The sequence below is a fragment of the Melanotaenia boesemani genome, chromosome 2, assembly GCF_017639745.1.
Source record: "Melanotaenia boesemani isolate fMelBoe1 chromosome 2, fMelBoe1.pri, whole genome shotgun sequence".
NCBI lineage: Eukaryota > Metazoa > Chordata > Actinopteri > Atheriniformes > Melanotaeniidae > Melanotaenia > Melanotaenia boesemani.
Genome location: NC_055683.1, coordinates 4,711,965 through 4,724,997, shown reverse-complemented (window position 1 = coordinate 4,724,997; position 13,033 = coordinate 4,711,965). Strand labels below are relative to the sequence as shown.

Here is a 13,033-nt window from a genome sequence, read left to right as displayed (position 1 = left end):
TTTTCAGAAACTTGCTAAGTCAAAGGAACTCCTCCACGCTCACCTGCTCCATTCCTGCTTCTTCAGAGAATCATCATCTCTCACAGCTCTAAACAGTTAAAAACACACTTTATATCAGGCTTTTTCTCTTTATTGTGCCATTTTATAAAGTCTTCTCTGCCAGACACAGATGACTGCTGCTCCAGTTTTTCAGACACTGTCTCATTTGTCTTTAGTGCATTTACATAAAAAGCCAACATCTTTCTTTTTCCAGACACATGCACTGTCACATTAATATATGTGCTGCAGTTTACTCATGCGTATGTATGCGGGTGTGGGTGGGTGTGGGGATGCAGTCTTAGCTTTTTTAGACCCAATCCCATCTTTCCTGCTTGCTTGTTGTCAGGGATTAGCACACTGACATACATTACACACCATGCGAGGCTGAGCTAGCCTCTGCTGTGTGTTCTTCATATCTAATGAACGAGAACTCGTCCAGGCTTCATGGGACGGTTTTTCAGACACAGATTAAGCTTATTCCTAGACTAGCCAAGCAGATAGTTGGAGCTATTTTACATCCAGGTTTTGGAATAACTGCTGCTGCTGCACAAGGCAGAAATATTAACCCTGTTAAAGGACATCATGATTTTTTTTTTTAAAAGAAAGAGTTGTTTCCATATCCCACACTTGCAAAAGACCAAGGCGTGGTAAAGTTTGTCTTTGTGGAGGAACTGCTTCCATGCTCGCTTCGCACCTGGCGATCAAGTTTTCAAAGCACCTGATCCACTCTTTGTGGACACACACACGGAGGGGGATGGGTTCCCCAGGAGGAAACGTAGGGAACAATAGAAGAGAAAAGAGCAGGCCTGGACAACATGCACTGCACCTGTCTGCCACGTTCCACACATTGTAATGATGATCTACTGAGAGGCTGAAGCATCCATCATACACCTGGTTGTTTACTCTGTCTGGGTGTCTGTGTAACCACAACTTTCTGTGTACTGTTATGTATAACAAACTAACAAAAAAAAGCAGACGCAATGCCGATGCAGCACAGACATAAAAGAAGAAAACATGATGCCTTCAAGTGTATCAGGTTTTTTTGAAACTTAAATCTAGGTCTGCTGCTAGTCGTTAAGGTGTCCTAAATACAACAGCTGTGTGGTGCCCCTAACACACACCCTCTCAGCAGGCCCAAAAAATGAGGCTTTCTATATTTGCCATTGCAGTTGTCTTTCTCAGTATTGACCCTCAGGCATCAGTTTTCTTCTGTCTAAAGTCATTACAGACAAAAATTTCTACTACTAAAGAACTGCTATAAAACTTTACACTGAAATGTTTCTGCTTTTTTCTTTTTTCTTTTTTTTTTTTGCATAATTTTTGTTGGAAGAACCTCAGCTTTGCTCAAATTATCAAGCATTCAGAGGATTTTGAGAATTTTAAACCTTTAATATGGAGGAGTAAGAGTGCCACAATAAAAAAATTTAATATATCATTAAATAATTACCTGAATCATTAAATAACTAAAATGATAATTAAATACATTAATGTGTTAATAAACGCATCACTAATTCATAAAAATACCAAGTAATGTATGTAAAAACATATATGGTCCTGTGTTGCAGAGCATAATGGATTTACTTTATCTGTCAACCTTGCCCATCAAACGCAGTGGGCGGGGCTAATGCTAATCTAGTATGATCCATCGCTTTGGTCTTAAACTGAGAGGTTGGAGAGAGATGATGGATGATTTTCGTGAACTTTTCCGGGAGATGGTGAGAAACATTTTACAGCTAGCAGATGATGTAGAAGCAGGACCTGCTTACACAGAGCATGTAGTGAGGAAACCAGAGGAATTTATGGAAGTTGTTGGACTTATTTCGGCACTTTTGGACCAAGAAATTGACCATAGAGTGACTGCAAATTTAGAAGAAGTACTCCACCACTTCTCTGGTACCAGGACACAACGAGCAGAACACACACCGGGGTGTTTCACATACCGACTGCAATTCTGGAGCACCAAGTAGGACTTCTGTTCAGAGCTTCTGCAATCAAATCCGCTGCTTCTCTCAGCAGCTCCAGGCAAGCTTTCGGCATTTTAATAATGTAAAAAAAAAATGTAATAAAAGTTTGTTCTATGGGTTTTTTTAATAGAGTACCAACATAGAGGTGAATAGCGCCACACAGTGTACGTGTTCACTAGCTCTGCACTGATCCATTATCTGGAGTCTAATTGCCTGGACTTGTGGGTAACCAATCAGGCGTTACCACTGAGTTTGATGGACTAGGTTGACAGATAAAAGAAATTCATGATGCACTGCAGCACAGGACCATGAAATAATTAATTTGTGAAATAATTATATATGTTTTTACATACACTAAATGGTATTTTAATGAGTTAGTGATACATTAATGTATTTAATTCTCATTTTAATTTAATTAATTACACATTTAAGTAACTATTTAATGATATATTTAATTATTTCATTGTGGCACTTTTACTCCTCCATACTTTAAATGGCAGTTTGATTATTTAATGTCACTGTTGTTGTTTTCCTCACTTTTTAGATAAATATGTTAATTCTCATTAAACCAGTGCTTCTAAAACTTCCCGCAGGGCCCCTTTTCCTCCGAACCCACTACCTGATGCCTAAAAGAAACATACGAAGAATGAAATAGTCTCTAATTTATAGGCTGCTTCTTCGTTAGCTATAATTAAAATCATGTCACTGGCAGAAGGCATCAGTTTCTACTTCAGGTGAGCTGAGCTTTGGATGAGACGCATGCTGCTGTTCAGTGTTTTATTTCTGAAGGGTCACGGGAAGTTGGAGTTAGCAGGCAAGAGGCAGGTACACCTGGACAGGTCACCAGTCCATTGCAGGGTCAACACAGAGAGACAAACAACCCCTCACTCCTAGGAATAATTTAGTGTTATGCCTGTCTTTGGATGGTGTGAGGAAGCCGGAGTACCCGGGGAGAACTTGACAACTCCACACAGAAAGGCCACTATTCAAATCTCTTCCCAGCCGAGGCTCGAACCCCCGACCTTCTTACTAACCACCACACCACCATCTAGCCCCACAAAAGGCCTTTCAAGAAATAAATCTTTAAAAATTATTCATGTTTCAAAGTACACAGACCACATAACATCACAGGACACAACAGTTTAGAAAACTGAAATAAAACAATTAAACAATTAAAATAAAAATGATAACAGCAAGTAGCAAATAACAAATAATGATTCAGCGAGTTATTAAAGCAAGAACATGCTTACTTTGGTTCCTGTGTTAATAAACATCATGACCTCCAAATCAGAATTTGGGCAGCTGGTAAAATTTTGGCTTTAAATCACTGATGAATGAGTGATGCATCCTTTTATTTCCCGATTTATTTGACATGTTTAATTTAGCAAGTTAAAGCTAATGGCTTGTTTTATTACAGTCAGTTATTAGAACAGGCTTGTAAACTTTTAACATTAGAGCCGTAAATGTTTCCTTTTTCTAAAAAAAAAAAAAGTTTAGTCATAATTGTTTCTATCTGTGTGTCTGTGTGTGTGTGTGTGTGTGTGTGTGTGGGTGTGTGTGTGTGTGTGTGTGTGTGTGTGTGTGTGTGTGTGTGTGTGTGTGTGTAAATGTAAGGTGGGGGTTGGTTTGGAAGGGGCGTAGGGGGAGGGTTGGAGTTGAAGGAAGTCTATTATTTTCTGTCTACCATCTCTACTTTAGCCAGATTTTATTTTGGCCAGTAAAGCTTACCTTTGCTCCGTATCCGTGGAAACTGTTGGCTGAGGTTTAGATGCCTTAACTGAATCACTTTACACTCAGATTTGCATCAATATTCTTCCACAATCACATCCACCACAGCTTACACTAGCACAGGGTTATATCTAATACCCATTCTCATTAAGGGATTGCTTAGCAACCATAGATGGTTGCCTAGCAACATCATAACCAGACAGCAACTTGGGTGTGTGCGAAAGTCACACTGTAGTAAGATAAACAAGGGGGAGGAAGGGAAAGTGTGTGTGTGTGTGTGAGTGAGAGAGAAGGAGCTTAATGATTATGCAGCACTTCAGATAAATGAGATTTTCTGCACAGTCAGCTGTTTCAGTGAAGAACACTCAAAGCATGTGTTAGAAATGAAGCTCTGCATGAACCAGCATGAACTCTGTGTTATAATCATCTCCAAAGCAGATAAAGAAAGGTGCCCAGCAGAGTTCTGCTGTTTAGTGTAGAAATGCGAGCAGAGCAAGAAGGTTCAGCTGGCGAGTTAACTACCAGAATGTCTGAAAAACAGGAAGACCTGCAGGGAGAAGTACGTGTTTTCATGGGTTGTACAGATGTGAACTATCAAAGCACAAGAATACTTGTGTGTGAAGGTTTTATATTCATATGCAAAAGTTGTTTTTGTGTAAAGCACTTTGCTTTTGTATGAAAAGTGTTTTATACATAAAATTTTATTTGATTTGATGTATCCATCCATACATTGATGTATTCATAGAGATAGTTACATCGTTTCTTCCGAGCTGGTAATGCTCAACTGTAGGACTGAATTTCCTGCAAAGAAAATCTTTTCCCATCCATCCATCCATCCATTTTATCCTGCTTATCTGGAGTCAGGTGGCGTGGAAAGCAGCCTAAGCAGGGAAATCCAAACTTCCCTCTCCCTGGCCATATTCATCAGCTTGTCTGGGGAGATCCTGAGGCATTCCCAGGCCAGCCGAGAGATGTAGTCCATCCAGCATGTTCTGGGTCTTCCCTGGGGACTCCTCCTGGTAGGACGTGCCCAGAACACCTCACCAGGGAGGCGTCCAGGAGGCATCCTGACCAGATGCCCGAGCCACCTCATCTGGCTCCTCTGGATGCGGAGGAGCAGCGACTCTACTTTGAGCCCCTCCTGGATCACCGAGTTTCTCACCCGATCTCTAAGGGAGATCCTGGCCACCATGCAGAGAAAACTCATTTTGGCCACTTGTATTTGCAATCTCGTTCTTTCGGTCACTACCCACAGCTCGTGACCATAGGTGAGGGTAGGAACATAGATCAACCGGTAAATCCTGAGCTTTGCCAAGCTCTGTCATACAGGGACCGGAGAGCTCGTATAGAGCTGGTCCACTGTTCCACGACTGGGACGAAAACCACACTGCTCCTCCTCAATCCGAGGTTTGACTATTCAATGGGTCCTCCTCTCCAGGACCTCTGAATAGACCTTACCAGGAAGGCTGAGGAGTGTGTTCCTCCTGTAGTTGGAGCACACCCTATGGTCCTCCTTTTTGAAGAGGGGGACCACCAACCCAGTCTTCCAGTCCAAGGGAACTGTCCACGATGTCCACGAAATGCTGCAGAGGCGCGTCAGCCAAGACAGCCCTACAGCATCCAGAACCTTAAGGAACTCTGGGCAGACTGCATCCACCTTCAGGACCCTGCCACCAGGGAGCTTTTTAACCACTTCAGCGACCAGTCACGCCCCACCAGGTCTCACTGTCATTGCCACATGAGGATTAAAGTCCCCCAGCAGAACGAGGGAGTGCCCGGAAGGAGCGCTCTCCAACACCCCTCCAAGGACTCCAGAAAAGGTGGGTATTCTGAACTGCTGTTTGGTGCATAAGCACAGTCAGGACCCGTCCCCCCACCTAAAGGGTAGGAGGCTACCCTCTCGTCCACCGGAGTAAACCCCAACGTACAGGCACCAAACCGGGGGGCAATGAGTATGCCCACGCCAGGAGCAACTCTAGAATGGAAGAGGGTTTAGCCCCTCTTGAGGGCAGTGGCTCCAGAGCCCAAGCCGTGCATCGGGGTGAGTCCAACCATATCTATCCGGAACCGCTCAACCTCGCGCACCAGCTCAGGTTCCTTCCACACCAGAGAGGTGACGTTCCGTGTCCCTAGAGCTAGCTTCTGCAGCCGAGGATCAGACCGCCAGGGTCCCTGCCTTCAGCTCACACTGCACCCGTCCCCCATGACCCTTCCTGCAGGAGGTGAGCCCACGTGAGGGGGGCCATGTCACCCTTTCAAGGTGAGCCCAACCAGGCCATATGGGCAAAAGCCCAGCCACCAAATGCGCACCTAGATGTTGGCTTGCTTTATTTAAGTTATTATGAGAGAAAACTAGTGAAATCCAACATGGGTCATACAATAAACTGGTTACGTCAGTCCAGCTGACTCTATTTACAAATAATTACTAGTGCCACAGAACTTAAAGCTACATAGGCACACTTTGAGATATTTCAGGGGTATGTTGATGTTAGTTAGGGTTTGGTTGGAGGCATTTAATTTAAACAATGTGGTTTTATTCTGTGAACTGATCTAAAGTTAAGAAGCACATATTAAACTCTACAGATGGTCACAACATGACTCGATATGAGCTGGAAAGGAAATGATGACTTGTTTTGCTCTGCAGGGGTTGTTGACAGGAAGAGCTGGTGTGACCGGTCTTTGTGAGCAATCATGTTCCGAAACAGCCTGAAGATGCTGCTGGGAGGCAAGAGTCGCAAGATGAACAACAACGGTGAGCTTCTTCACTAAATGGGCGTGTCTTTCTTCATCCAAATCCTGCTCCAGTCAAACTCGATTTCTTTTTCCCATCAGGTGGCAGTAGCATCGACTCAGACGGCTCAGACATCAGAATGATGGAGGGCTTTACTCGTTCACTCCCCTCCTCCCCCCTCCTCAACCTTCGCCTGACTAAGAGATCTGGTAGGTCTGTTTACTGCATGTTGCTTACTTGCTGCTACATCAAACCTGGTTTCTGCTGCCAAAGAAAACTCTGGAAGTTTTCAAGCTCTGGCTCAGGAAAACCTGACTGAGACAGTTCAAAATGTTACCTTACTCTGATGTTCGGGTGATTAAGCAGGACACCTGCTGCAGTCAGGCTGTCCTGCTTCAGGCAGACTTGCTGAGTGGATCATAACGTGGTTGGTATTCAGTCACATGACTTTGGCAGATTAAAGTACTTCCAGCAATTAAAGTGGATGTCAAAAAATCCAAAATGACTCCTAACTAAGTGAGAGATATTGTGAGTTACAGCTTTAACCCATGAGCTTTCATTTAGCCCCAACCTATCATCAGCTAACCCCACCAACTAAGGTAAAATTATTTCCAAACCTTTAACCAAGTGATCGCTGAAAACTCTGACATAACCTGTCTTTATTTGATCCCAACTAAAGATTTGCAAGCCAAGTTTTTTATAAGTAAAATCCTCAGCTCCTTGTTTTTTTCTGACTTCATAAGGAACCTCGGTCAGGTTCATGATCTGAAAACTTGGCAAAAGCAAAAACAACTCATTCTTCAGCAATCAGTAACAGGTTCATCCCACTCTCTCTGGTCTAAAATGAGCTAGTTTGACCACTACTTCATGTTACACTCAACTTACGAGATGTGTAACATTCTGCTAATCAAAGGCGTTAAAACAACCGTCCTCCTCATTTGTGTCCTCCATGTTTTTTTTTACCTCTCCCAAACAGCTGTGACCTGTTACACTGTGTCTGGCAGCTAAATGGGGGGTTGACCTTTGACCTCGCATTTGATCGCTCCGATGTGTGTTTGTGAGACAGAAACCACAGAAATGTACCGCCTCAACCCCCTGCAAACCTCTCCTCATCCTCCTCCTCTTCCTCCTCCTCAGGGCTGCTTTCAGACACTTCTAAACATTACCATGTGGCTCTTCTCCCTCCTTCTCCCGGTTCTCTGCTGCTCGCTTTCTGTCAAAACACAGTCATTATTGTGAGAAGGCACCTTTTCTTCTCCAAGCCGCATACACAAACACTCCTCTTTCTTTTCTTCTTGGTTTTTGTCTGTTCATCTCACAGGCTTTCTTTGTCTTCTTCACCTCTGGCTGCAAGGTCCTCACAATGTTGGAAACAGACGTTCATTTTACTGTATAAAATATTATTGTGTTTTCTGAATGGGCTGGAGCTTCTCTTCCAGTATTGGACCATTTTACACTATACATTTAATTTCTGCTCCAGTTGTTCCTTTAGCCCCTGGTGCTTCTCTATCTTTTTATGCTCCTTGTTGATGATTGCAGAAACTCTGCTTACACACTCAGAAACTTCCTGCTTCTATGGGTCTGTGTGCTTTCAGGCATTTAGATTCAACTCATGTTAAAAAGCAGAGAGCGCCCATAGATGGAGGAAACTGTTGGCCAACCATAAACTGTCAATCCAACTGCTCAATATCTATACATGCAGAAACATAAGCATTCTGAGTAGTGTGCCTATTTTAGGCTCAAAAACTGCACACCGATAATAAAATGAGTACATCTCTGCAACCTCAAGGTCTATTAGATAATTGTTAAGATGTGTAAATATCAGTTTATATGTTAGTGGTAAAGAATAAATGAAGATGGTACATAGCATAAATGAAAAAAGTTTCAGGCTTGCCTTAAAAAAAACAAACATTTCTGGTATGAATCTGAATATCTCTTTGGAATGATGCAGGTTAAGGTCTAAACCTCTATCACAGAGGTCCCTAACAAGCGGGCCGCGGTCTAGATCTGAGCCCAGAATCTGTCCCATATGGACCAGGACCTAAAATATAAAAGTTGATGGTGTACTTTTATTTTAACTAGCGCTACTTTAGTAGTCTTCACAGTAGTTGTCAGTAAACATGCAGACCAATTGCATGTGAGTGATGCCATCCCACGATACACTGAGCCAGTTTAGTCTGTGAGGTTCCCGGCAGGAACTTTATAGAACTACAGTGCAGACAGGCGAGACTTTAGAGCCGGGTAACTAGCCAGTAGAAGGGGAGAGAAAGCAGCTATATAAAACAAAGGGAGAGGTGCAGAGGACTGTGACAGAGTAAGGCGGCAGTGTTGCTAAATCTCGCTATAAGCGAGTTTAGGCTTGTTTTTCTGTGAAGTTGCTTGCAAACATTGTAAGTCGCAGGTTTTGGGCTTGTTTTCTCGAGTGTAGTTGCTTATTTGGGCTCGACCTGCTCCTGTTATGAAGCCCTCTTGATTCTCTCACAGTTGTCCACAATCAAGCAATAACCCATGGAAGCAGAACAGTAAACATGAACACAAAAGTCCTTTTTTTTCATGAAGTAGTGTCAACAGCCGTTTCCTTGGTTACTGCGGGCGGTCAATCTAGCACCCCCCTACCCACATGCACGCACAACTTCTCTTATATCTATCTATCTATCTATCTATCTATCTATCTATCTATCTATCTATCTATCTATCTATCTATCTATCTATCTATCTATCTATCTATCTATCTATCTGTCTATCTATCTATCTATCTATCTATCTGTCTATCTGTCTATCTATCTATCTATCTATCTATCTATTTGTCTATCTGTCTATCTATATATATATATATATATATATATATGTATATATATATATATATACACATGTACATATAATAAAAACTATGAAATATATATATATATGTGTGTGTGTGTGTGTGTGTATGTATTTATATTTATATATATTTATATACGTATATATATTGCTCCACAAACTCAGAAACGAAGCAGTAAAAATATTTGCTTTGAAACTCTAAATATGAGGAAGTTTTACACTAAATCCTGCTTTAATGTCTACAAATAGAAATGTATTCTCTTAGTTTTATTTTACATTATGTGAACATTTTAAAGCTTAACATGTGAATGGAGGTGATTGTGTTAAATCTAATTGATCTCTCCTTTCCGAATCAAATCAAACTGACATCATGTTGCAGAACTTGTGACATCATTGAACACTGAGGTGTTTGCCACTGAATCAATATATTGTAATGTGATCAGACTTGTGATTTACATCCTAATTGTTGTGAGTATCATCTGTTTGGACTCTGTCCTGTCTGGTGGCCAGTCCAAACCAGTAAAGAATTATTATTGTAGAACTGGAACAGCTCCTGAGGCAGGTCCTGAGCTCACACCGGAGATACAGTCTATTCTGGCTTTTCTAGACTATTTTACTTTATTTCATCGACATTAATCTGTGATTCCAGTCTCTGAAGTATACTTTGTATTTTTTATACACAGCTGTCCTTTAATGTGCTTTTCTTTGACTCGGAAAATGAAGGAGTTGAAGCATGTTAACAGAGTTAACGCTCTAATTACTTATCTCTACATTTTTCACATTTTCTGGACTAAGTGGATTACATTCCTGCATGGCCACAGTGATCTGTGGTCAGACGCTCCTCTGTTCCTGGAAAAGGGTTTCTTCTGTAATTACAGCGTTTCTTTGCTCTGCTGACCTTCATTCTCCTCTCAGCTTGTCATTTTTGTAGAAGAAACAGGGCTGAATTGTCTTTCTAAACTTTCCTCGCGCTTCGCTGTGTGAGACGGATGATTCTGGCTTGAGCTCCTCCTGCATGTTTTCCCTTTTTTTTCTTCTTCTTCTTTTTTTCTTTTCTTGGGGGGTTGGAGGAGGGGAGGTTTGGTTTGCACTCAGACGAAGGAGGTCGTCTTACAGACCAGTTATGGAGGCTCCACTATTGAAAGTACTGGAAGCTTTTCTTGTCTTTTTTGACCCAAGAGAGCATCACCTGGGAGAGGAGTGATTATCTCTACTTTCTGCTTTTATTTCTGTTTTATTCCTTTGTTTTAATTTTACCTGTGAACAAAAAAGAGGCTTTTTTGTTGTCAAGAAAGGACAAAAACTACCTGAACTCATTGTCCAGATCTGCTGTGAGTTGGATCAAGTTAAAAAGCTCTGCTCATGTTTTTTTCTGGATTCACCTTTTTCCTCTAAAATCCAACAAAGAAAATCTCCCAAACTCACGAGAACTTTTGCATTTTCCTGTTCTACTCGCCTCCATTTGCTCTGCTTCAAAGCTGAAGAACTTCTAGTTATTTGTTCTTTTCCTGGAGAGCCTCTTCCTCCTTTTATCTTTTTCATCTTTCGCTCCTTTGTGCACTCTGGAGAAGGAGGAGCTCAGGACCAAAGAGAAGAAGAAAGTGATGTCAGCAAATTCTCTGCAAGAAGAAGTAATGGAGAGCACAAAGAGCACGACCGGAGCCGACTGTGTTTACCCTGCCCGCTTCATGGAAACGCTCTGAGCCAATCAGAGCTCGCTGCCAGCCAGCCATGGACTGCACAGCAGCTGTTTTGAAAGCGTGTGCCCGCTCCAGAAGCAAGTGGTGTGGGCACAGGCGGTCGTCTGTCTGCCACCCGTGGATGCTCTCGAGCGGATGTGGTTGTGGTGGAGGCATTACTGCGGTGGGGGTCGTCACCCACGCCTCGTCTCTACTGCAACGTGTGGCACTGCATTTGTGCTGCTGCCGGTCTCACGAAGAGAGCTCGGAGCTGTGTCGGGAATGGGGGGATCATCCAGTGGAAGGAGAGGAGAGAAGAGGAAGAGGAGAGGAGGAAGGTGAGAGAGGACTGTCCAAATGGCAGGAAATAATAATAATCTCTAGTGTCAGCTCACTTCATTCTTATGTGAAACCTTAGTTTTTTCTGTAAGCTTGAGTTTTACCATTTCTTTTGAATTAGTAACCAAACAGGTTTATTTATGTGCGAATACTTTAGACATTTAGCTTTGAATATTCATAAAGTTGAATAAATGAAAATAAGAGATACAATACACATGAACTGACCCCACATCCATGGCATACACTCATTGGCCACTTTATCAGGTCTACCTGTTCAACTCACTGAGTTTTCTATGCCGCTTAGTCCAATTCAGGGTTGCAGGGGTCTGGAGCCTGTCCCAGGAATAAGCAGAAAAGAGGCAAGGTACACCTGGACAGGTGCCAGTTCATTGCAGATCTGTTCAACTGCTTATTAGCACAAATATCTAATCAGCCAATCACATGGCAGCAACTCGATGCATTTACTCATGTAGACATGGTGAAGTATAAAAAAGTGACAGAAAAAGACACTGCATTTAAAAAGAGAGAAGCAGGAAGAGAAGAGTTACTGCAAAATTCATGTCATTAGCTGCAACACAATCTAAATGTAAAAAATAAATAAATAAATAATCGTGGAAAATTATGAAAATGGTCTGAAAAAGAGAAAATATCCAGTAAGCAGCAGTTGTCTGGACTAAAATGTCTTGTTGATGATGATGTCAGAGGAGAATGGGCAGACTGGTTGTAGATGATGGAAAGGGAACAGCACTGGTTCCAACCAAAGTCTGCAGAACAGCATCTCTGAACACACAACACGTCCAGCCTTGAAGCAGATGGGTTCCAGCAGAAGACACACCGGGTTCCTCCTGTCAGCTAAGAACAGGAAACTGAGGCTACAATTCACACACACTCACCAACACTGGACAATAGAAGATGGAGAAACGATGCTGGTCTGATGAGTCTCCACATTCAGATGCTCGGCTCAGAATCTGCTGGAAACATCATGAAAACATGGATCCGTGCTGCCTTGGATCAACGCTTCAGGCTGCTGCTGGTGTAATGGTGGGGGGATATTTTCCCACTTTGGGCCCCTTAGTACCAACGTGGCCTGGTTTAACCAGCACAGCCTACCTGAGTATTGTTGCTGACCATGTCCATCCCTTTATGACCACAGTGGAGCATCTTCTGATGCTACTTCCAGCAGGATAAAGCACCATGTCACAAAGCTCAGATCATCTCCACCTGCTTTCTAGAACATGACGATGAGTTCACTGGACTCCAACGGCCTCCACAGTCACCAGATCTCAGTCCAGTAGAGCATGTGGAATGTGCTGGAACGGGAGATTCTCATCATGGATGCAGCAACTATGTGATGCTGTCATGTCAATATGGAGCAAAACCTCTGAGGAATGTTTCCACCAGCTTTTTGAATCTATGACACCAACAAATAAGGGGGGGTCTCAACCCGGTACTGGTGGCTGGTGAGTGAATGTTTACACGATAGCTTCTTTGCATGAAAACAGTTGTATCGTGCCTCGAAATCTGCTCTGAATTATGCAAACCATCCCTCTTTTGGCTGCAGCTGATTATCGAGCTCAAACACTTTAATTTCTAGTTTGCCTAAAGTAACAGTCAGCAGCTAATATGCTGCTAAAGTTCATTGAACTTTATAACTCCAAGAAGTTTCTGCAAGTTAAAACGTCCTGAAGGTTTTTTAAAGTTTAAAACATAGACTAGATTCACTGGTACATCGC

At 42.5% G+C, this 13,033-nt stretch overlaps 1 protein-coding gene across 5 annotated transcripts in view; it reads left to right on the top strand.

Moving 5' to 3' along the window:
* The window catches only part of LOC121630274 (protein TANC2-like), an 84,459-nt gene that overhangs the window by 25,471 nt on the left and 45,955 nt on the right, over positions 1-13,033 (top strand). For 4 of the 5 annotated variants that reach the window (XM_041970503.1, XM_041970492.1, XM_041970475.1 and 1 more), the window contains 2 exons: positions 6,376-6,483; positions 6,564-6,671. In XM_041970503.1, coding sequence (XP_041826437.1) covers positions 6,423-6,483; positions 6,564-6,671 — 169 coding nt within the window. In that variant the 5' untranslated portion in view covers positions 6,376-6,422. Of the gene's footprint in view, positions 1-6,375; positions 6,484-6,563; positions 6,672-10,322; positions 11,300-13,033 lie in introns of those variants that run through there. The other variant, XM_041970465.1, reaches the window with a different exon arrangement.